Source organism: Myotis davidii, unplaced genomic scaffold (genome assembly GCF_000327345.1).
Source record: "Myotis davidii unplaced genomic scaffold, ASM32734v1 scaffold137, whole genome shotgun sequence".
NCBI classification, from domain to species: domain Eukaryota; kingdom Metazoa; phylum Chordata; class Mammalia; order Chiroptera; family Vespertilionidae; genus Myotis; species Myotis davidii.
The window spans coordinates 1,447,190-1,469,011 of record NW_006288719.1 but is presented as its reverse complement, the minus strand read 5'-3'; the positions used below and the strand labels follow the sequence as shown (position 1 = coordinate 1,469,011).

The following is a 21,822-nucleotide window of genomic DNA, read 5'->3' as shown; positions in this document are numbered from 1 at the left end:
TTTTTAATTTCCAAAATTGAGATGTCTTAGTTTAACCTTTATGTTTTTGTTATAAAGAATCAATCCAGAAAAACTTATTGATGTCCAGAAAAAATTGGAATCATTTTTAGCTCAAGATCAAGATTTAAAAGAAAGAGCTCAAAGGGTAAGTCATTTCTGAATCTGATACCTTCATTGGAATGGAGCATATATATCATAAAGTTAAATTTCATCATTTTCTGATCCTTCTGGTTGCATGCTTCAGATATTTAAGTAGTGTAATATTCAGATAAGATTAGCTTACTCTTAATCCCAAAACACTAATCAGAAGGAATATACTCATCCTTATGTTTATAGCAGCATTATTTACTATAGCCAAGATCTGGAAACAGCCCAGGTTCCCATCAGCACATGTGTGGCTAAAAAAGTTATGGTACATTTATGCAATGGAGTACTGTGCAGCTGTAAAAAAGAAGGATCTCTTACCCTTTGTGACAGCATGGATGGACCTGGAGAGTATTATGCTAAGCAAAAATTAGCCAGTCAAAGAAAGGTAAATATTATATGATCTCACTAATGTGTGGAATCTAATCAATAAAATAAACTGACAAACAAAATAGAACCAGAGCATGGGTACATGGAACAGACTGTCCAGTGCCTGAGTTGGGGGTGGGGAGGGTGGGCTGAATAAAGAAGGTGAAGGGATTAGCTAAAGAACATATATGCATACCCCATGGACACAGACAATAGTTTGGTAAAGGCCAAGAGAGGGGGTATGGGGATAGGTTGAGGTGAATAAAGGGGTGTGAGGGGGATATCTGCAATTATCAGCATTAAAATCCTATATAATAAAAGGCCGATGGGCAAATTGTCTCCTCCACCAGGAATTTGATCAGAAGACGAGTCTGGTCTGCCAACCCCCCTCAGCCCCTTCCCCCAGTTGGATACGCCCTCGATCAGTTCCCCCACCCCAATCAGGGGCGGGGCCAGCCCACCAACCACCAGCAGCCCCTCCCCCAGGCACTGGGCCTCTAGTCTCTGTATATAAAAGCCTAAGTGACCATTATAATCGGTCAACCAGTTGCTGTGACGCTATGACCAGAATAATTGGTCAACCAGTCGTTATGACGCGCACTGACCACCAGGGGCAGACGTTTAATGCAGGAGCTGTCCCCTGGTGGTCAGTGTGCTCCTACAGCCAACCTCCCTCAGCCAGCTAACCTCCCCTGTTTCCTCCCCTCTTGCCGGCAAACCTCCCGCAGTCCCTCCCCCGTCCCTACCCCCATCCAGCAGGCCCCATCTGGTAGGCCCTGTCTGGCGGCTGGCATGCCCCTGCTGGCTTGGTCCCGGTTGGGACTGGACAAGACAGCCCAGATAGGCCCTGATTGTTGGCCAGGCTTAGGGATCCCACCTGTGCTTGAACTTTGTGCACTGAGCCTTTAGTTTTTTGATAAAAACAAAACAAAACAAAACAAAAAAACAGAGGTTGGAGACATGAAAAAAGTTTAGTTTATTCTTTAACTTTTAAAAAATTATATATTTCTTGTAGTACCGTGGGAAAATTATATATTTCTATTATTTGTCCATAAAAAATCCTCTTAAAGATTATTTTTTTCAGTGTATAGTGACCTGATTTCTAGTATACTTGAAAAGTTATCAACTTTTGATTTCTTCAGTAAAGTTACTATAACTCCTGTTTGCACTTTCTTGAATATAAGATTATCATCTCTAAATGTATTAGTGTGAATTTCTGGAAAGCATTAATACTCTTGTTAAATTGTCTTTAGGAATGAGATTTTAACTTACACTAGTAAATACTATTTAATGTTCCTAAATTAGTTTTTTGGACTTAGAAATTTTCTTGATTAGCAAATATAAAAAGAAGTGTCACTTTTAGTTAAACTTATTTTTTAGTTCTTAGAGTCCCCAGCAGTAGATTCTTTTGAAAAGGAAGATGTGAAATTAATTTGCATTGTGAGTATAGCTATCCATTCTTTGGATTGACAACTATTTGAGTCTCTGTTATAAAGCTCTTCATTTTCAACACTCTTATTTATATCATAGTGATGAGATCTACATTCGCCATCTACATCTGCACTTACCATAGCACACCATTGGTGAGTTAGAGAGGAGAGATTCAGAGGTTAGAGTTTATTCAGCAGGTAGATGAAGTGGGAGGAAGAAAATAGAGGATATGTGAAAAGGGCATCCTAATAGAGAGAGGAGTCCAAGTGGAAATACAGGCAGTAGTCAGGCTTTTATGTGATGATTTTGAAACTGGGTATTTTCAGCAAAGAAGTTTTGTTTAAAGAGCAGGTCTTAAATTTAAAAAATTAACTTATAGTTAAATCAAGTTATCATCACTGTTCTTCAGATACATGAAAGCTAGAAGTTGAATGCTTACTATGTGTTAGGCACTTAACCATGATGTGACTTTCATGAGGCAGTTTGTGCACTGTTTTAATCTTCCCAACAACCTATTAGTAGGTGATACTGATTTAATTTTATAGATGAGTATATAGTACCTTGAGGAAATTAAAAATTGTCCACCGCTACATGGCCATTAATGGCAGACCTGAGATTCTGATTTAGTCTGCCTTTCTTCAGAACTTCCATGATAAACTCAGGAGAGACTAATTCCACAATATAAGAAAACCAAATAATGAACTGTGCAAAGTTGGACTTCTATACCGTATTTGCCGGCGTATAAGACGATTTTTTGGCCCTGAAAATAATGCCTTGAAGTGGGGGGTCGTCTTATACGCCCACGCGTCTTATACGCCGGCAAATACGGTAAGTTCATTTCACCTGAAATGTAAAATGTCTTTACACACATTTTTTTCTTGTACTATTAGGGCATGTATTTGGAAATGCACATATTTTGTCTAGCAGACATACTTTAAGCTAGGAGTACAATCTTTCATTTGAAAGCTTTGGAAATAGTATGTACATATAAAAATTATATACATAAATTCTGATATGTTGTGATTTATCATATACCCAGGAGATCATTCAGTTATGAATCAGGAAATAAGAAACACTGGAAGGATGCTGTTTCACTGGTTTGTGCATACCACAAAATGAAGCTTCCAGAACAAAGATTATAGGAAAGCACATTGAAATAAATGATGTGATTTATCGGGTTTCACGCATGGCTTAGCAGCATGGCTAACTGTATTGCCAGCAGCAGCAAGCTATCTAGTTTCATAGAAGTGATTTTCTAGCTTTTGGTTTTAATCTGGATAGAACAAGAACGATAAGCAACTGGGGTGGTATCTTGTGGATTGTTGTAGGGGAAAAAATTATCCTTGAACTGGACCATTCCTTGTTTCTTTCTGTGTAGACAGGGAAAGCGGTTTGAAGATTCGTGTTCATGTTTTGAAGAAAGGATTAGTGTAAAGTTAGAGAAAATGTGAAGTTGAGATATAAATGGAAGTTAAATATGGTTTACAAAAATTAATTTTAAAATCAAAATAAAAGTGCCTGCTTAGATGTGTTTCATAATCTTTGTTGCCTGTTTATTTTACAAACTGACAAAGGATCAGGACCATGTTTAATTTTTGGTTTGTATAGCTCTTTCCATAAAGGTAGTTTTATAAAAACAGAAGAAAATATTGCATGATGACAAATTACTTGAAATTATGATGATGATGTACTATTTAAAATTATGATAGAAAAGGAATACATTTTATTAAGCTTAATTTACTTAGAAATGGTAAAATCTTGTTTTGGTGGAAAACATCCTTTGACTCCTATGATAATAGTTATTACTAATAATGAGCATTTATTGATACTTTCTACATTCCAGAAGATAAGCCCAGGTAATCTACATACATTTTCTCATTTACTCCTCATCGTAGAAGGTGCTATTATCTCTGTTTGATATGTGAGGGAACTGACAACAGGAAGAGGCTTGCTCAGAGAGTAAATTTTGGAGCTCAGATTATCATCCGTATTATTCTAAAGCCTGTGGTTTTCCCCATTACACCATATTGCAACTGAATAATAACAACTTCTAGAACAGCTTCTTGAAAAGGTGACATTCTATGTTGAGTTGGCTTGATGAAACCAAATCTTAAGTCTTTTGGAATTATAGTTCTAAAAAGGTAGGGTTTTTTTTTGTGTGTGGAATGGGGATATACTCAACTATTTTAATGTATATATTTACTTATATATATTACTTATATTTATACATATAAATAATATATACAAGTATATATTATTTGCATTTATATATAAATAATACATAAATATAATATGTATATATATATTTAATACACACACACACATACACAAATACATACAGTGGGGCCTTGACTTACGAGTGTCCCGACTAACGAGTTTTTTGAGATACCAGCTGTTTCTCTGCCGATTTTTTGCATTGAGTTGATAGAGTAATTTGAGTTAATGAACTCCGTAACGAGCTCCTTAACGAGCTCGGTCTTGGAACGAATTAAACTTGTAAGTCAAGGCCCCACTGTGTGTGTATGTGTGTACATATTTTCTTTTTACTGATTTCAGAGCGGAAGGCAGAGAGAAAGAGAGATAGAAACATTAATGATGAGAGAGTATCACTGATCGGCTGCCTCCTGCACGCCCCACACTAGGGATTGAGTCCACAATCCAGGCATACGCCCTGACTGGGAATCGAACCATGATCTCCTGGTTCATAGGTGGATGCTCAACCACCGAGCCATGCCGGCCTGGCTCAACTATTTTTGAAGTGTTTTACTACTGTTGAATTTTACCCTTTGTTTTATTTTATCTTGCTTTAATTCATTTTCCATTTCTGTCTATTTATATGTTGTATATTTAAACCTCTTTTACAGTGTTTTGTCTCATATATACGTTCAGTATATCTGATGAAGGATAAAGAAATATTTGATGTGAGCAAGTTACCTATACCTGAATATGCCCTGTAAGTATTCATATTATAGCTTTAATTGTGAATCCTCAAAGTTAGAGGGAATTTCTTTGAAACCTGGTTATCAGAGAGTCCTAGTTTAAACCACACTGCCTTACCTTAAGATAATCTGTTAATGATCTGCAGAGAAAAAGTTTCTATAAACTGGAAGACTAGTTGAGTGTTTAGTTCTTATTGTAAGAAAGAAATTTCTTACTTGTAAGTATAAATTCCCTGCAGCTTCCTATAGTATGGCCTTAAAGGAGATGGAGAGCAATTTATAAGCATTCTTTGAAATTTTTAACTGTCTATATTCCTCTTAATTCTCTGAAATGCTGGCCTGGATTACAATAGACAGTTCTTTTTATGCTTTGGATACAAATAACTTCCTCAGCTCTTCCTTTATTTTATTATTATTTTTTAAAATATGTTTTTTATTGATTTTAAAGAGAGAGGAAGGGAGAGGGAGAGAGAGATAGAAAAATCAATGAAAGAGAAATATTGATCACCTGCCTCCAGCACATACCCCTACTGGGTGGGGATCAAGCCTGAATCTTGGGCATGTGCCCTGACCAGGAATCTAATATGCAACTTCTTGGTGCATGGGCGGGCGCCCAACCAACAGCCACACTGGACGGGCAGTTCTTCCTTTATTTTAGATTGGTTTTCTATACTGCATACTGCCTAAATATTCTTTTTGTCTTGGTTTTTTTTACAGGTACTCACAGTTACCATGGCAAAATGTCCCTGTTTAGTAACAGTGGTTACAATGATATGAAAACGAAACTCTTGGTCTTGTTTAGACTTGGTATTTGCAGGATTTTTCCCTAACATTTTTGGCTATAAAGGAGGAGCATTTATTTTTTAATGGGGTTCTACCTGTGGGAAAAATAACAGACAATATCCTATAGATAGAAGCACCCTAGAGGTAGATCATACTTAGAATTTCAGCATGAAATTTCCTAGTCTGTGATGAAATATGTACTTTTAAGTCCAGGTCTGTATATTTAGCCAACTCTCCAGGAATTTTAGTGTCTTTACCTGTAAAATGAGTCTAATAAAAACTTGTATCTGGGTGAGCTGCTGGTTTCTGTTCTCATGTTAGAGTGCAATTATAGTATAACAGGTAATTTGTCAGTTGTAACATTTTAGAACCATTAAAATTGCTAGGTAATAGAAGTAAGGCCACTGACTTTCTGCCTAGGTCAGTGATTTTCAATCTTTTTCATCTCATGGCACACATAAACTAACTACTAAAAACCTGTGTCACCCAAAAGTGTATTTTTTGCCGATCTGACAAAAAAGACAACAAAAAAAGGAATAATTTTTATTCATTCACACCAGATGTCTGTTTTTGTGTTGGCTATTGCCATTTTTTTAATTTGACAATCTAAGAGAAAAGTGGTCTGTGCCCCTCACTAGTCAGATATTGTATGTTTTAAAAATTTTTGCGGCATACTGGTTGAAAATCGCTGGCCTAGGTAATAAAACACATTTTTGTTTGTTTATCTGTTTATATACCAGTTACTCATGAAATTCTATTCTGGTTGTCTGAATGACTTAGTTGAGAGATTAGCAAGAGGAGAGGCACAAGTCATTAACACTGTGGGACCATATTTAGGGGATATTTTATTGCCACAGGTGCCAGTAGATCTCATCTGTTTACATTTGAAGACGTTTGCTTTATCAGGCTGGCCACACCCTCTTTAGGGTGGGGGTCCTCACTGGAGTGCCATGCCAGTTTGGGTGAGGGACTGAGGGCCATTTTCAGGCTGGCCGGGACTAAAGCTGCCAGCCTCTCCCTTTTTCTTTTCTTTTCTTTTTTTCTTTTTTTTATTTTGGCATTTATTTACCTTCTATAATTGAAACTTTGTTGCCGTCACTGGAGCTGAGAGCCGGGCTCCTGCTCGCTGAAAGCAGATATCTGGGGTTTGTTTAGCTTCTATAATTGAAACTTTGTTGCTTTTGGGGCTTAGAGCCAGGCCGCGGCAGCCGGGGAACCTTGGCTTCCTCCATCACTGGAGCAAGCAAGCCTCCTGCTCGCTTTAGCTGCGTGGCTGCCGGCAGCCATCTTGGTTGGGTTAATTTGCATATCTCGCCGATTAGCCAATGGGAGGAATAGCGAAGGTATTCAATTATCATGTTTGTCTATTATTAGATAGGATTTTGCAGATGAAGGAACTGAGATATAGAGAGGTTCAATAATGCCTTTTGATCATACAGCTAGTAAGTGGTAGAGCCAGGATTTGAACCTTAACAGCCAACATCGATCAGCCGCCTCCTGCACACCTCCCACTGGGGATGTGCCCGCAACCCAGATACATGCCCCTGACCGGAATCGAACCTGGGACCTTTGAGTCCGCAGGCCGACGCTCTATCCACTGAGCCAAACCGGTTTTGGCAACAGCCGTATTTCTGAATCTACATGTTACCATTATACTTCGCAGTGTCTATGGATCATGTCTTATAAGAAAAAGGCAGTGGATCCATGTTGTAATGTTAGCTGTTTGTTATAACAGGCTGTGCTTTAAGAGTTTATTTCCAATCCACCAGTGGGAATTTAGAAGCTGGGAAAGACCTTATCATAAAATGAACCTTGATATTAGAACAGCCGGGGGCAAACTACACCCCGCGGGCTGGATCCGGCCCATTTGAAATGAAAAAAAAAAAAAAAAAAGACCATACCCTTTTATGTAATGATGTTTACTTTGAATTTATATTAGTTCGCACAAACACTCCATCCATGCTTTTGTTCCGGCCCTCCAGTCCAGTTTAAGAACCCATTGTGGCCCTCGAGTCAAAAAGTTTGCCCACCCCTGTATTAGAAGGAGAAAATAATTTTTTTTTGTCTCTGATTTGAAAATTGTTTCTATAGAAGTGATTACCATTATATCTCTCAGAGGGGATGACCACGATACTGGACTTTATTCTTTGCTGAGAACTATATTTTGTCCTTTCAGGGTCATGTCTTTTCCAGTGTTAGTATTTACATTTTACAAAGTGTTTTTATAGAGTTAGTATATCATATCTTCACAACAGTTGTGAGATAGGTCTGGTGGGTAATGTTATCCCATGTTTCAGGAAGTGGAGGCTGAAAGAGTTAAACTGGAAGTTGGCAGACCTACTACTTGTATTGTTTCTTTGTTTCTGGTCTCATGCTTTTTCTTTTATAAGGTGTTAATCTCTTAATGAAAAATGGGGTATCGTCAGTGTTTTCTGACAGATATTCAGTATTTTCTGGCTAGCCTGTCAAGATTTTTGTATCTCAGAGGAACATTTTCTTTGGAAAAGGCTCTAAAAATAGATCCTGACTCTTGAGAAACTGTTTCATAATAACCATAAACACATCATCAGTGTATTGATATAAGTATTTTTAATTGCCCACTTAAGGTCTCTTGGTCTTGCTGTGGCACCACGGGTAAGATTTCTTCAGAAAATGCAGAAACAACCAAACAAAGAATTGATAGTGAGCCAAGATAAAAAAGTAAGCGAGCCAAGGGCCCCCTCCCTCAGCAATGATGAAGTGGAAGAATTTAGAGCCTACTTCAGTGAGAAAATGTCCATCCTTCAGAAAGGTGGGAAAAGACTAGAAGAGACAGAAGATGGACTGGCTAATGGCATTAGTGATGAAGAGGAAGAAGAAAAGGAAGGTGAAGAAGAAGTGGAAGAGAAACTGGGAAAAGCAAAAGGGTATCAACCTCATTCTGGCCCTAGCACTGATGAGTCACAGAAGCACAAGGAAGCTCCCATGCAGTTCTTGGACCGAGATGATGATAATGAGGAGGAAGAAGATGAACTCGGTGCTGATTTCTTTAAGGTGAAGCGACACAATGTGTTTGGGTTGGACCTTAAAGAGAATAAAGCATTACAGGTAAGTGTACTCCTAATGGAGAGTCTTCTATTATTTCTCAATGTTTATTGTGTGTTGCTTTGTTGCCTTTGGGCAACTATGGGACAGCAAGAACTAGGAAGGATTTGTAGAATGATTTTTTTTGCAGTGAACTCTCCCTCTTTCTCCATATGTAGAGATATGTACCAAAGAATTCTCACTATTTTGTGACTTGAGGAAATCTTAATCATCTTAGTTACTGGTGTTCTGATGCATGTTTTTAAAGTAGCCAGTGTCATGATTATAACATTAAGAAAGGTGATGGGGTTTCATGGTTTATAGTGTGAAGATATTTCATTGTGATTCCTAACATACTGCTGATTTAAATAATTAAAACGTTCCTTACAACAGTTTAATCTCTCTAAACATGAATTTTACTTTTAATGAGACATTTGCATTTGGGCATCTATCCAGCATCTTAAATAGAAAAGTAGCACTTCTTTTTAAAGGCCATTTATGAAGGTTTATTGAGTTTCATGTAGATTCCTTGTTTCTTTGTAGGTATCTGCTAGGAGGAATAAAAGAGATAGCACCTGTTTTCTGGAGTACTTGTGTGTGCACAGTAAATGTGTTTCTCCATTGTTCCCTATTTCCCTTCCTGTTTATATGCCTTTTCTTCTTTTTTTTTTTTAAAATATATTTTTATTGATTTTTTACAGAGAGGAAGGGAGCGAGATAGAGAGTCAGAAACATCAATGAGAGAGAAACATTGATCAGCTGCCTCCTGCACATCCCCCACCGGGGATGTGCCCGCAACCCAGGTACATGCCCTTGACCGGAATCGAACCCGGGACCCTTCAGTCCGCAGGCCGACGCTCTATCCACTGAGCCAAACTGGTTTCGGCTATGCCTTTTATTCTTGATAATTTCTTTAAAGAGAATTGAATGAAAAATGAAATTGCACTCTTATTTATATAAAGCTTAATAAAATTCTAAGACCCACAGTAAGAAACATTAAATTTTGAACCATGAGTTCAAAGTAACTAAATAAAAATTTTAGAAAGGTAGCAATCATACTTATTGAGTACTTAATTATATTGGGAATTTTCTAAACATCTCATTTGTTTTTTTTTTTTTTTTTTACTAACCCTATGAGGTAGGTACTCTCTCATACAGGTAAGGGGGAAAAAACAGACACACAGACAATAAAATAGTGAGGTATGCAATTTGTTACTGGCAAAGTTGGAATTTGAATCTAGGTATTCTGACTCGAGTAGTTCTTGACCAATAAAAGATATTTTTTGAAGTCTGGTTTATCACTTTTTAAAATAATTGATATATTTTGTGTGATATCTGATAAATCTGATTAATTCAAGGTCACAAAAATTTTCTCCTATGTTTTCTTTTAGAGGTTTTATAGTTTATTACTTAAATTTAGGGCAAGGATTTACTTCAGCTTAATTTTTGTGTATGATGTGAGGTAAGGTTTGAGATTTTTATTCTGTCTTTTTTAAAAGGATGTCCAATTAGACCAGTCCTGTTTATTAAGTGCTGTGCTGTTTCCATCCATTTACTTGATCTTTTATTAATGTATAGGTCTCTTTGTTGACTCAATTCTGTCTACACAGCTATCCTTTCACCAATAACACCTGTCTTGGTACTGTAACTTTATAGTACATCTTTAAATTGTGTAGTGTGAGTCTTCCTTCCAACTTGATGTTTTTTAAAAAATTTGTTTTGTACTATTTCATTTCCATATAAGTTTTGAATCAACTAGTTAATTTGTACAAAAAACCCTGATGATAACTTCATTGAGGTTGCATTGAACCTATAAATCTATTTGGGGAGAATTGACATCTTAATATTGAGTTTTCTGATTCATGAATATGACATCTTTCCATAGGTCATCTTTACTGTCTTTTAACATTGTTTTATAGCAGCGATTTTAAACCATTGTGCTGCAAGAATTTTTAAAACATGCCATAACTGACTATTTAGTCAGGAGCACTGACCTCTTTTCCCTTAGATTGTCAAATAAAATAATTGACAACAGCCAACACAATAGTCATTGGTGTGAATGAATCAAAATTAAACCTTTTTTTTTGTCAGATCGGCAAAAAATATAATATACTTTTTGGTGTATCAGAGAATTTTAGTAATTAGTTTATGTGTGCCATGAGATGAAAAAGGTTGAAAAACACTGTTTTGTAGTTGTAAGCACACTTGTTAGATTCATCTCTGTTTCATAGTTTTAAATGGTATACTATAAATGTTACTTTAAAATTTTCAATGTCTAGTTCTGTTGCCAGTATATAGAAAAATAATTTAGTTTTGTATAACAAGCATTCTAAACTGACCTATTAGTTCTAATGTCTTATTTATTTACTTTTTCTTTTGCGATTCTTTGGGGCTTTCTCTGTAGATGGTCATGGTGTTTAAGAATAAAGATAGTTTCACTTCTTTCTTTCTAATCTGTGTGATTTTTTAAAAAGTACATTTTTATTGATTTTAGAGAGAGGAAAGGAGATGGAAAGAGAGAGATAGAAACACCAGTGATGAATGAGAATCATTAATCAGCTGCCTCCTGCACGCCCCCTATTGGGGATTGAGCCCGCAACCCTGGCATATGCCCTGATTGGGAATCAAACTGTGATCTCCTGGTTAATGAGTCAACACTCAACCAATGAGCAACACCAGCCAGGCTAATGTGTGGGCTTTCTTTTTCATTTTCTTACTTGATTACATAGTATGTTGAATACCAATGGTGAGAGTGGACATTGTTGTCTTGTTCCTGACCTTAGAGAGGGGAAACATATTCAAGCTTTTACCATTAATTACATCTGATGTTAGCTACAGGTTTTTCTAAATGCCTTTATCAAGTTGAGAAAGTTCCATTCTATTAGTTTTTTTAGTGTTTTTATCAGAAATGGATGATGAATTTTATCAGATGCTTTTTCTGCAACTATTAAAGGGAACATATAGTTGTTCTGTTGAAACATTGATTTTCTAATCTTGAACCAACCTTAAATTCCTGTAGTAAACTTCACTTAGTCATAATGTGTTTCCTTTTATCTATTGGAGGATTCCATTTGCTAATTTGCTAAGGATCTATGCTTCCATATTCATGAGGGATATTGACTTGTCGTTTTCTCTTAATGACTTTGGGAACATGACACATTTTAAAAGTTTTGATACATTTTATTAAAACTACCCTACAGAGAGGTCATATTGATCACTGTCTCTCCAAATTTGTATGTCAGTACCCATTTATTGATACCAGTGCTGGATATTATTGAAATAAATTTATTTATTTATTTATTTATTTATTTATTTATTTATTTATTTCAGGTATATGATTTCTGTGTATGTGTATTGCTTATGTTTTTTGCTGCTATGATATTAGCCTCTATCCTGTTGATTTCCAAGATGTCCTTAAACACTAGTATACTATCCCTGGCTTTTAACTTTTTTTATAAGTCTGCCTTCTTACTGGATTCTGAATTCCTTGAAATTAATGTCTTAATGAGCAATATGTGTTCAGGACCTAGTATAATGTCTAACTCCTGTTGCAGATTTCACAAATGTTTTATGAATAAATGAGTGAATTACTGAATTTCTTATTCTCTCACTTTGATAGTTTTGTTTGCTGTGAATTATATAGAATTCATATATATAGGATTATTCTTGGAAGCCTATAATTTGAAACTATGTTAAATTTACCTGATTGATTTATTATGATTCAAAAGGTATTGTTAAATTTCTACAAACATGAGTATAAGTTCTTTATTTGATTCTAAATAATATACCTGTGCAGGCCAAGCTTTGTAATTGAGGGAGTAAATGAAGGCATCTAATAGTAATGATGTAAAATTCTAACTAAGAATATGTTTACAGATATAGTTAGTAGGCTTCTGAGATGCTGATTGTTAGGTTGCCAAAGGAGGACTGCATGAGGCCAGAATGGTGAGGGATTATGAATTTATTCGCTCTTCCACACACCAGGTGGCTGAGCCCCAGATGGCTTCAGCACCCAGTGATGGAGTCAGTGGTTTTTAAAGGACTTTCGGTGGGCTTTTTCTGGGTGGAGAATTCTCTGTGCAGGTTCAGAGGGGAGAGATAATGGAATGTGGCCTCAACAAGTAAAGTGTGGTCTCAGTGAAAGGGAATGTCCATAGTGAAATGGCCTAAAGGTCAGTTCCCAGGGAGGAGGTATCGATTCAATTATTTGATCAGGCCTAGTATTCCAGCCTTTTTGTTCTATGGAATAGGGACAAAGGTCATATCTTCTGTATTTACTTCCTGTTGAGGGGGGATGTTGAGATCACAGGGGAATGGGCTGGATAGTAGTGGGCTGGATGAGGGATGCAGCAGCATGATTTCCCGAAGAGACTGGTTGGTGAAGGCGTGAAAGCAGTCCTGTGAGTGACTTGGGAGGTAAAAGCTAGTCCTGAGTCTGCCACAGCGTCACCAAACTTGTCTGGTTTTGCTGCTTTTATGGGCCTGGAGCTGAAACACAACTGAGGCCTAGATGTTATCTTTAGGGAAGAAAAGATCAGAGATCTTCATTGCCTGACTAGTTATTTGCCTGGGGAGGATAGGTTACCCTGGGGGACGAGGTTCTTGTTTTCCCAGTTTTGCCCCTTGGTAGCATCCAGAGCTCTCTGGCCCAGTGAGAATCTGTACCTGGGCCATCATCCTTGCTCTGTGGGAGGGTTGGGGTGGTCAAAGGGATGATGACGTCTGGACACAAAAGGAGATTATTATGGTGTCTAGAGATGGTATTTCCTGAGTACAAGTAGGGCTTGTAACCTGGTGGAGACAAACTGTTTTATAAATTTTAATATTACTGGGGCAAAAGCTAGAAGAAAAAGAATTATGATAAATGGGCTGGTGGAAGGAAAGAGATATTAATTTGGAGGGCTATAGTCTAACTAGAGGCCTGGTGCATGAAAATCATGCACTGGGGGTGGGGGCTGTCTCTCAGCCCAGTCTGCACCCTCTCACAGTCCAGGACCCCTCCGGGATGTCCGCCTGCTGGCTTAGACCCGCTCTCCCTGGGGATCAGGCCACAAAATACCGTGTGCGGGTGTGCACGTACATTGCAATTGAAACTTCGTGGCCCATGCGCAGAAGTTGGTATTTTGTGGAAGAGCCACACTCAAGGGGCCAAAGAACTGCATGTGGCTCGCGAGCCGCAGTTTGCCAGCCACTGAGCTAGCCCCTTCTGTCTCACTACCAGCCTGTTCTTTCTAGTGTGTGTTTCACTTAACACTGAAGTGATTTTTTCCTAAAGAATGCTCACCATTCCAGCATTTCACATCCTACCTATATATAAAGAATTCTGTGCTGATCTTGATTTTTTTTCCTTGAAGATTAGAAAAAAATATTTTTTTTTATTGATTTCAGAGAGGAAGGGAGAGGGAGGGGAGAAGGGGGGGGAAGAGAGGGGGGAGAGAGAGAGAGAGAGAGAGAGAGAGAGAGAGAGAGAGAGAGAGAGAGAGAGAGAGAGAGAGAGAGAGAGAGAGAGAGAGAGAGAGAGAGAGAGAGAGAGAGAGAGAGAGAGATCAATAAGAGAGAAACATTGATCGGCTGCCTCCTGCCGATTGAGTCTGTAACTCGGGCATGTGCCCTGACCAGGAATTGAACCGTGACCTCCATGTTCATTCGACGCTCAGCCACTGAGCCACAGTGGCTGGGCTCTTGAAGCCTTTCTTTACTTCTTCATTCCACCACCATCTGGATTCCAATAATCTATTTTGCTTGTATTTTACTTTTTGGCATTTTATAATGAATATCTTAATTTCTGATTCTTCTATACCTGATTATTATTGATATTGTCATCACATTTGTGTGCAAGTGTCTTATTTAATACTTAGTTGAATTAAACAGAAGGAGAGGTCTTTAAAGTAAAACCGAGGAGTCAAGATTACTATACTCTTAATATTTTGACCCATGAAGAACAGCAGTGGGATGATCTTAAATGTTGAATAGTTGAAATATGGTATATGTGTTCTCTTTTCTTCATAAGGTGCCTTTTCTTTTTCTTGCATCCTGTGCTCAATTCTTTAGTTATAATTTAAACTTCATTCTGATTCAAAAGGAATAATTATTGTGTGACTTGAAACTTAGATGTACATACACAAACACACGTGCACATGTGCGCATGCGCGCGTACACACACACACACACTGGGGCCTCGACTTACGAGTTTAATTCATTCCGAGACCGAGCTTGTTAAGGAGCTGGTTAACTCAAATTACTCTGTCAATTCAATGCAAAAAATCGGCTGAGAGACAGCTAGTATCTCAAAAAACTCTTTAGTGTTAGTCAGGACACTCGTAAGTCAAGGCCCCACTGCATACCCACATTTTCTTCCTTTCCTTTTAAGTTTTGTATGCATATGATTTCCCAAGGCTATAAATTCACAATGGAAAGCAAAAAGTTTTTATCTTGATGTTTATTCTTTCATATGCTGAATCATTTTTGTATAAAAGTATTTTGACTTGTTTTTCTTCATTTTCTACTTTTATATACTCAATATTTGAAGCATCTGCTGACTACTGAATTTTCTATTGACCTACTTTGTAGTCCAAATTTCAGAAACTATCAGGGTTTGTTTATCTTCATTTTAAGATAAAGTGGAGGTAATAAAAGAAATGTGAAATAGGGACAGATTATTATTATTATTTTGAAATTTATTTGTATTGATTTTTTTTACAGAGAGGAAGGGAGAGGGATAGAGAGTTAGAAACATCGATGAGAGAGAAACATCGATCCGCTGCCTCCTGCACACCTCATACTGGGGATGTACCCGCAACCAAGGTACATGCCTTGACCGGAATCAAACCTGGGACCTTTCAATCTGCAGGCCGAGACACATTGATTGGTTGCCTCCCACACATGCCCGCACCAGGGTTGGGGATCGAACCTGCAACCGAGGTATGTGCCCTTGACTGGATTCAAACTCACAACCCTTCAGTACACAGGCTGACATTCTATCCACTGAGCCACGCTGCTGTTGCGGAACAGGTTATTCTTGAGGGTCATATATAAGTTGTTCTTGAATTTAATTGTTGGAATAATCAGAAATAAGTAGCTTTTCAAAGTAGTCATAAATGCTTGTTTATTTTTATAGCTCTAACACATATAACTGTGGAGAATTTAGCTAATATGGTAGGTCCTCTGCTTATGAACAGGTTAGTTTCCAAAATAATAATCATCAGAATTTTTATTCTTCAGTTTAGGTACTTAACATATGTATACTTACCTGAAGCTTTTTTTAAAAAATATATTTTATTGATCTTTTACAGAGAGGAAGGGAGAGAGATAGTTAGAAACATCGATGAGAGAGAAACATCGATCCAGCTGCCTCCTTCACATCTCCTACTGGGGATGTGCCCGCAACCCAGGTACATGCCCTTGACCGGAATCGAACCTGGGACCTTTCAGTCCGCAGGCCGACACTCTATCCACTGAGCCAAACCGGTTTTGGCACCTGAAGCTTTTTAAAGGAAGGACTGTATTGATGGTAACACTGGATTTAACTCTTAATGCTTCTCCCCCCACACCTCCCAATAATACTCTTAAATTTGTCCAAACGTATTTTATGGAAATGTCAGCAAGTAGGAAAACAGTCCAGATAGACCACCAGGGGGCAGACGTTCAATGCAGGAGCTGCCCCCTGGTGGTCAGTGCACTCCCACAGCGGAAGCCCCGCTCAGCTGAACAATGGGCACCAGATGCCTGGCTCATGGCTGGCAAGTGATGCTGTGGCTGCACAAGCCTCTCCCTCAGACACTCCCCCTGTGCGCCCCTCCCCCATCTGGACCGGGACTGTAGCAGGCGTAGTGGGGCCTGCCTCTTCGTGCACTACTACATCCCTTGGGGGATGTAGGACTGCCAATTTCCGTCTGATCCCCGCAGGCCAGGCCGAGGAACCCCTCCGGTGCACGAATCCGTGCACTGGGCCTCTAGTACTAAAGAAAGATTACAAAGTGAAATGAACTCCTCTTTGTTTTTGTTTTTTTTTGTCTTCTCTTGACCTTTTTGTTTTGTTTTGTTTTGTTAATCCTCACCCAAGGATATTTTTCCATTGATCTTTTAGAGAGAGTGGAAGAGAAAGGGAAAGACAGAGAGAAACATGAGTGTGAGAGAAACACATTGATTGGTTGCCACTTGCACGTGCCCTGACCAGGGCCCAGCCTGGGGAAGTGCCTGCAACCATGGTATGTGCCCTTGACTGGAATTGAACCTGGGACCCTTTGGTCCACAGATCGACTCTCTGTCCATTGAACTAAACTGGCTAGGGCTTTCTTGACCTTTTTTTGTTGCCTTCTTTTTCTTTCACTAGGTTGGGTTATTTTTCTCTTTTTACCGTTTAATCATAAAGCCTCCTTCTGTATATATTTTTCCTGTCTTTTTTGTTTATGTGACTAAAAGAATACAATTTTGTGGGATGTTTGAGTGTGAATGTGTTTGTAATGCATGATGTTGAATGAATGGAACATTTTTGTTTGTCATTTACAAAATTATGCAGTTTCTTTTTTAACCCTTCTATGTCTTTTGGGTTATTTTTGATGGATGGGATCACAGTTGTGATGTGAGGGTTCCTTGACCGCTTTTGGTATTGGGTCCTTGTTTATATTGTGCATGTACCCCTCAGAAAAGGAAGGGTGGAAGATTAAGAGAAAGAATTGGTAAATAGGCTTTTGATAGGCACATTGACTATTCAAAGAAATGTGTAATAAGATGTATCTCCTTGAAAGCTGGCAACATAATGTAGCTCTTCCTAAACAAACAAACAAAAAATGATTAGCAACAATACAGTAAACTTTTAATAAACCTAATATTTAAATTTTTACTTATTTTTCAAAGGACATAAAGTTTATCTGTATCAAGCAGGTAGCAGACCATCAATCTCTGGACATTTTCCCCCAGAGGGCTGTTGCTGTTTTTGGTTTGTTTTCTTTTTTTTCCTTCTTTTAGCATGCCTGTTGGCTGTTAGAATAGAGGTGACAGATGGTCCTGATATATCATTGGGCAGAGAACCTGCTAGTTTTTATTTGGCATAATAAATGGTTGAAAACAGTGATCTTTTGTTACAGTTCTCTAATCAAGCCAGCACAGTGGTGATTCTTGGAGCGCATTACTTTTAAGCTCTGGAAACAAGTGACTTGGAATACTGGGCACTACGAATGTCCTAGGAATATGTGAAGACAATCTTAACCATTGGGTACGCATGAGATAGAAATCACATATTGTAACTTTCTGAGAGCACATAGAGGGTGTGGCTCAGATTTTCAGGGATAATCTGTCTTGATGCAATTTTCCATCCTGCTTGTCTATTTCCTCCCGCCCCTCATATTGGTGGGACAAGTGGTTCAGTCTGTTAGTGGCAGTCACTATAGAGAATGCCTCCAAGTAACAATTTCTACCGAAGTTTGTTTTCTAAATTAAAATGGCAAACTCCCTATTGCATCTTTTGAGTGATCATTGTTAGAATAATTCTTCCACCTGCATTCATTTTCATATCTGCTGGTTTTTGTCAAAGGAAGCAATAGCACAGGAATTCTTTTTTCCTTGCTGTGATACCTAATTTTGGAAGGCATACTAATTTCAGAATGTTTGATGGGGGAAATAGTTGTATACTGCAGAAACAGTAAGAACCTGATGAATGTTCTCTCCTGTGGTTTGGTTCAGCATTGTTTTGTTTTTCTTGCATCTTTTGATCTATCTGGACTGTTTTTCCTACTTGCTGACATTTCCATAAAATAGAACTTTGCAAATCAAAGAGTAGGTAAAGTCCATTATGTGCTCTATCTTTACACTTTACTCAAATCTTCTGAGACCTAATTTTTTTAAAAAAATGAAGCTGATAATTTGACTTTTAATGAATGTTGTTTTCTTTTTACTATATCCTGTTAAGAGTTTTAGGTTGACTCACCTTCAGACACACCTAGTAATACATGTTTTAAAAGCTATTGAGCCATTTTATTTAATAATGTGAACAAATTATTGGTTTTTAATGGTTGTTTTTAGAGATAATACTCTGTTTCTAACACTCTTCCTTCCACAAAAAGGAGGGAGGAGGTATTTTATTGTCCAACAATATGCTATCAGTGTCCTTGAGGCTACCTGTCTAGTTTCCAGCCTGTCTACTAACACCAACCAGATTTATGGTTATAGGATTGGATATGGTGTATTGGTTACTCCTCTTTCTTTCCTCACCTCCCATTAACTAGCCCTGTTCTGTGGTGGAAATTGCAGTTTCATTTGTCTTCTCCATTTACTGAAGAGAGAAAAACAAATTAGCCTTCAAGAATTATGAAGAACCTGAGATTCTGCTCTACTTGCAGATTAACAAGTTAGCCTGCCATGTTTTGATATACTTTGCTAGGCAACTTGTGGCACAGCAGGCTACATGAACTTCAAGTTTGCCCTGGTTCCCCTGCCTCTCAAATTCCATAGGGCCCACGCAAAAGTGTGCCCAGGTTGTGTCATCCACAGAGTAGGTTTGTGTCAGCTAAAAAAACCCTCAGTCCTGTGAGAGGTCTGCTAGCCAACCTGCCCAACCTTCACCCAGAGGGAGACATTATCTTCATTAACCTGGTCAGGAACAAATCTGTTATCTGCTCCCAATGGCGATTTTGTCTTTATCATCTAAGGCTGTATTCTGTTTTTACATGCTTGAAAAGCTAATCTGAAAGAGTAATTGATAGAAGGTGTATAGAAACAGGGATGATTTTCTCCCATGCCAGGTACAGCAACCAACTTTCCATTAATCTTTCCGCTTTGGTCAGCTTCTCCCAGATCAGATTGTAGAAAAACTACTTCACTTTAAATGCCAACATGAATTCCAGCGACACACAGGTTCTTCCATGTGAAAACCATTGCTTTTGTTTGATAAGGCCCTAAACTAGTGTGTAGTTAGGTTTCCTGGGACCAAGACAGATGCTCCAGAGTAGCAGTCGCCAACCTTTCGGACCTCGCGGACCACTGGTTGGCGACCGTTGTGCCAAAGGTTTCCTTAAACCAGCGGTTGCCAGCCTTTTGGACCTCACGGACCACCTGTTGGCAACTGCTGCTCCTGCGTGTGCTTACCACTCCCTGTCTTGGCACTGAGCACACTGCACTGTCATAGTTTTGTTTTCCCTACTATGCTGTATACCTGTAGGGAGGCAGGGTATTGTATTATTCATTCTGTGTCTTTATATCTGTCAGGGTTGCCTGTTATTGGAGTAGATTCTCAGTAGCTGTTTGTTGAATGAGATGACTGAATGAATAAGTGAGGAGAACCTCTAATTCAGATATGTTGATCTTTTATTTATTCAGGTTCCTTACCCCAATTTGAGACTTAGATATTTGATAGAAAAATGTACCTACATAAGGGGTCAGAAAATATTTGTTGGCTGAATGGGTTAATCTTAGATAGGACTTTTTTCTCAATAAAGTTACATGTTGGCATCTTGTTTTGGATGAAAAGCTGGTTAGATACAGAATAAATATCTATGTGAAATCATTCCTAAACGTGAATTAACCAACCCATCCATCATCTTTTCATCCTCATATTAATTGTTTTGATCTCTAGGGGCCTTGATGTGGTCCTCTGTGTTCTCTAGAAAAATAAAAATTTAAATAAAAGTTGACTACCCTTCTAAAGTTGGTTGAAAATTTTTTTTTTAAAAAACTAAATTTTATAGAGAGTTCACTGGTAGAGATCAGTTTGATCCTAATTCTTTCTCATGAGTGGCTTGTTTTATGTCTAAATGTGTGTAGTTCTGAGTAGAGTTACGATGAAGGGTGTGTATATAAATCATTGTTGCCAGAAGACTTTGCAGAACTCTTGACAGCATTGTGCTTCAGCTGAAACTTCAACTTTAGCAGAGGCAAAGGCACAGTTCCCACACAGGTTCTTGCATAAGTGCAGTGCCTCTTGAGTTTTGTTGTTCCCACATTTAAGAAGCTTGGAGAAGTAGTTGAAAAACTGCTATGTAGTACCTGTATATCTCTTTTGAGACATATGTGGAAACATGATCATAAAAATTATCTAATTACTTTAAACCAGAAATGAATTGTTTTGGACAGGTCTATGTGTTCACATTTGTGTTGGGTTTACGTGTTTTTACCAAAATATATTTAGTAGTATAAAGGAGAAAAATGATTCATAAGCTTTTTCAAATTCAGATGTAGAGCTCATTTGTACTTAATTATGTCTTCCTTAATATCAGTAATTTGAATGGTTTTATGTAGTTTTCTAGGAATTTCTCAGGTCAGAAGTTGAAGGAAAGAATTGTTTCATCACAGTTTGGGAGCATTTTTTCAGTAGGATCTGTGTGTTGAGTTGCGCACATTGTGTGAAATGTGAAGCCTTAGCAGATGCCAAGAAATGAATGATTATTTAATGAGGCTATTTATGTTTCTGGTTTTCTTAGGTTGAAATATCCTACTGGACTACTTAGAACACCAGCTTCTTTCTTCTATAAAAACACCTACATCAACTTTAGGGACTCACTTATTCCTATTTTCATTGAAATGATTCACAGTGCCAAGACCTAAAAATCATTGGAGAAAGAATAAAAATACTGAGCTTTTAGGTAGGGGTTGGCCTAAATATTTGAGATCATGTCTGTTGATCCTAACTATCCTCTGCCACATTTTCCCTCTGTAGTTAATCAAATGTTTTATTTTCTTAAAATACTCAATACAGACATTACTGTATGAAATGTGAAACAGACTTCTCAGTCCTCAGTAAAGTTACATAGTTGTGGAGACATGATATTCATATGGAAACATTAAGTGAAATAATATAAGATCGAACTATAAGAAAGATTATGTACAATATTCATCTGTAGTAATAAAATGTTTTGAATTTGTGCTAGAACTTTGGGCCAGAGTACTGGAGCTCTTTGTGGAGAAGATGAGACTTGATTAGTATTGAAGGTTATGTTGGATTTGATAGGTAGAGAAAGAGGGAAAGGTTATGATGGGTGGGGGCAGTAGTTTTGGTCAATCAGTTTTGGAAGAATAGAAGAGCTCAGCAGAACATGGTGAATAATGAAGCAAGTGAAGGATAATTTCTATATATATGTTTTGCAGTTTAATTATAAATCTG

At 37.9% G+C, this 21,822-nt stretch overlaps 1 protein-coding gene across 1 annotated transcript in view; it reads left to right on the top strand.

Annotated features, from left to right (window-relative positions):
- Positions 1–21,822, top strand: part of DDX10 (DEAD-box helicase 10) — a gene marked incomplete at its 5' end in the record, with an annotated part of 248,991 nt that overhangs the window by 53,035 nt on the left and 174,134 nt on the right. The window contains 3 exons of the mRNA XM_006760820.2: positions 58–145; positions 4,809–4,897; positions 8,273–8,753. Coding sequence (XP_006760883.1) covers positions 58–145; positions 4,809–4,897; positions 8,273–8,753 — 658 coding nt within the window. The remainder of the gene's footprint in view (positions 1–57; positions 146–4,808; positions 4,898–8,272; positions 8,754–21,822) is intronic.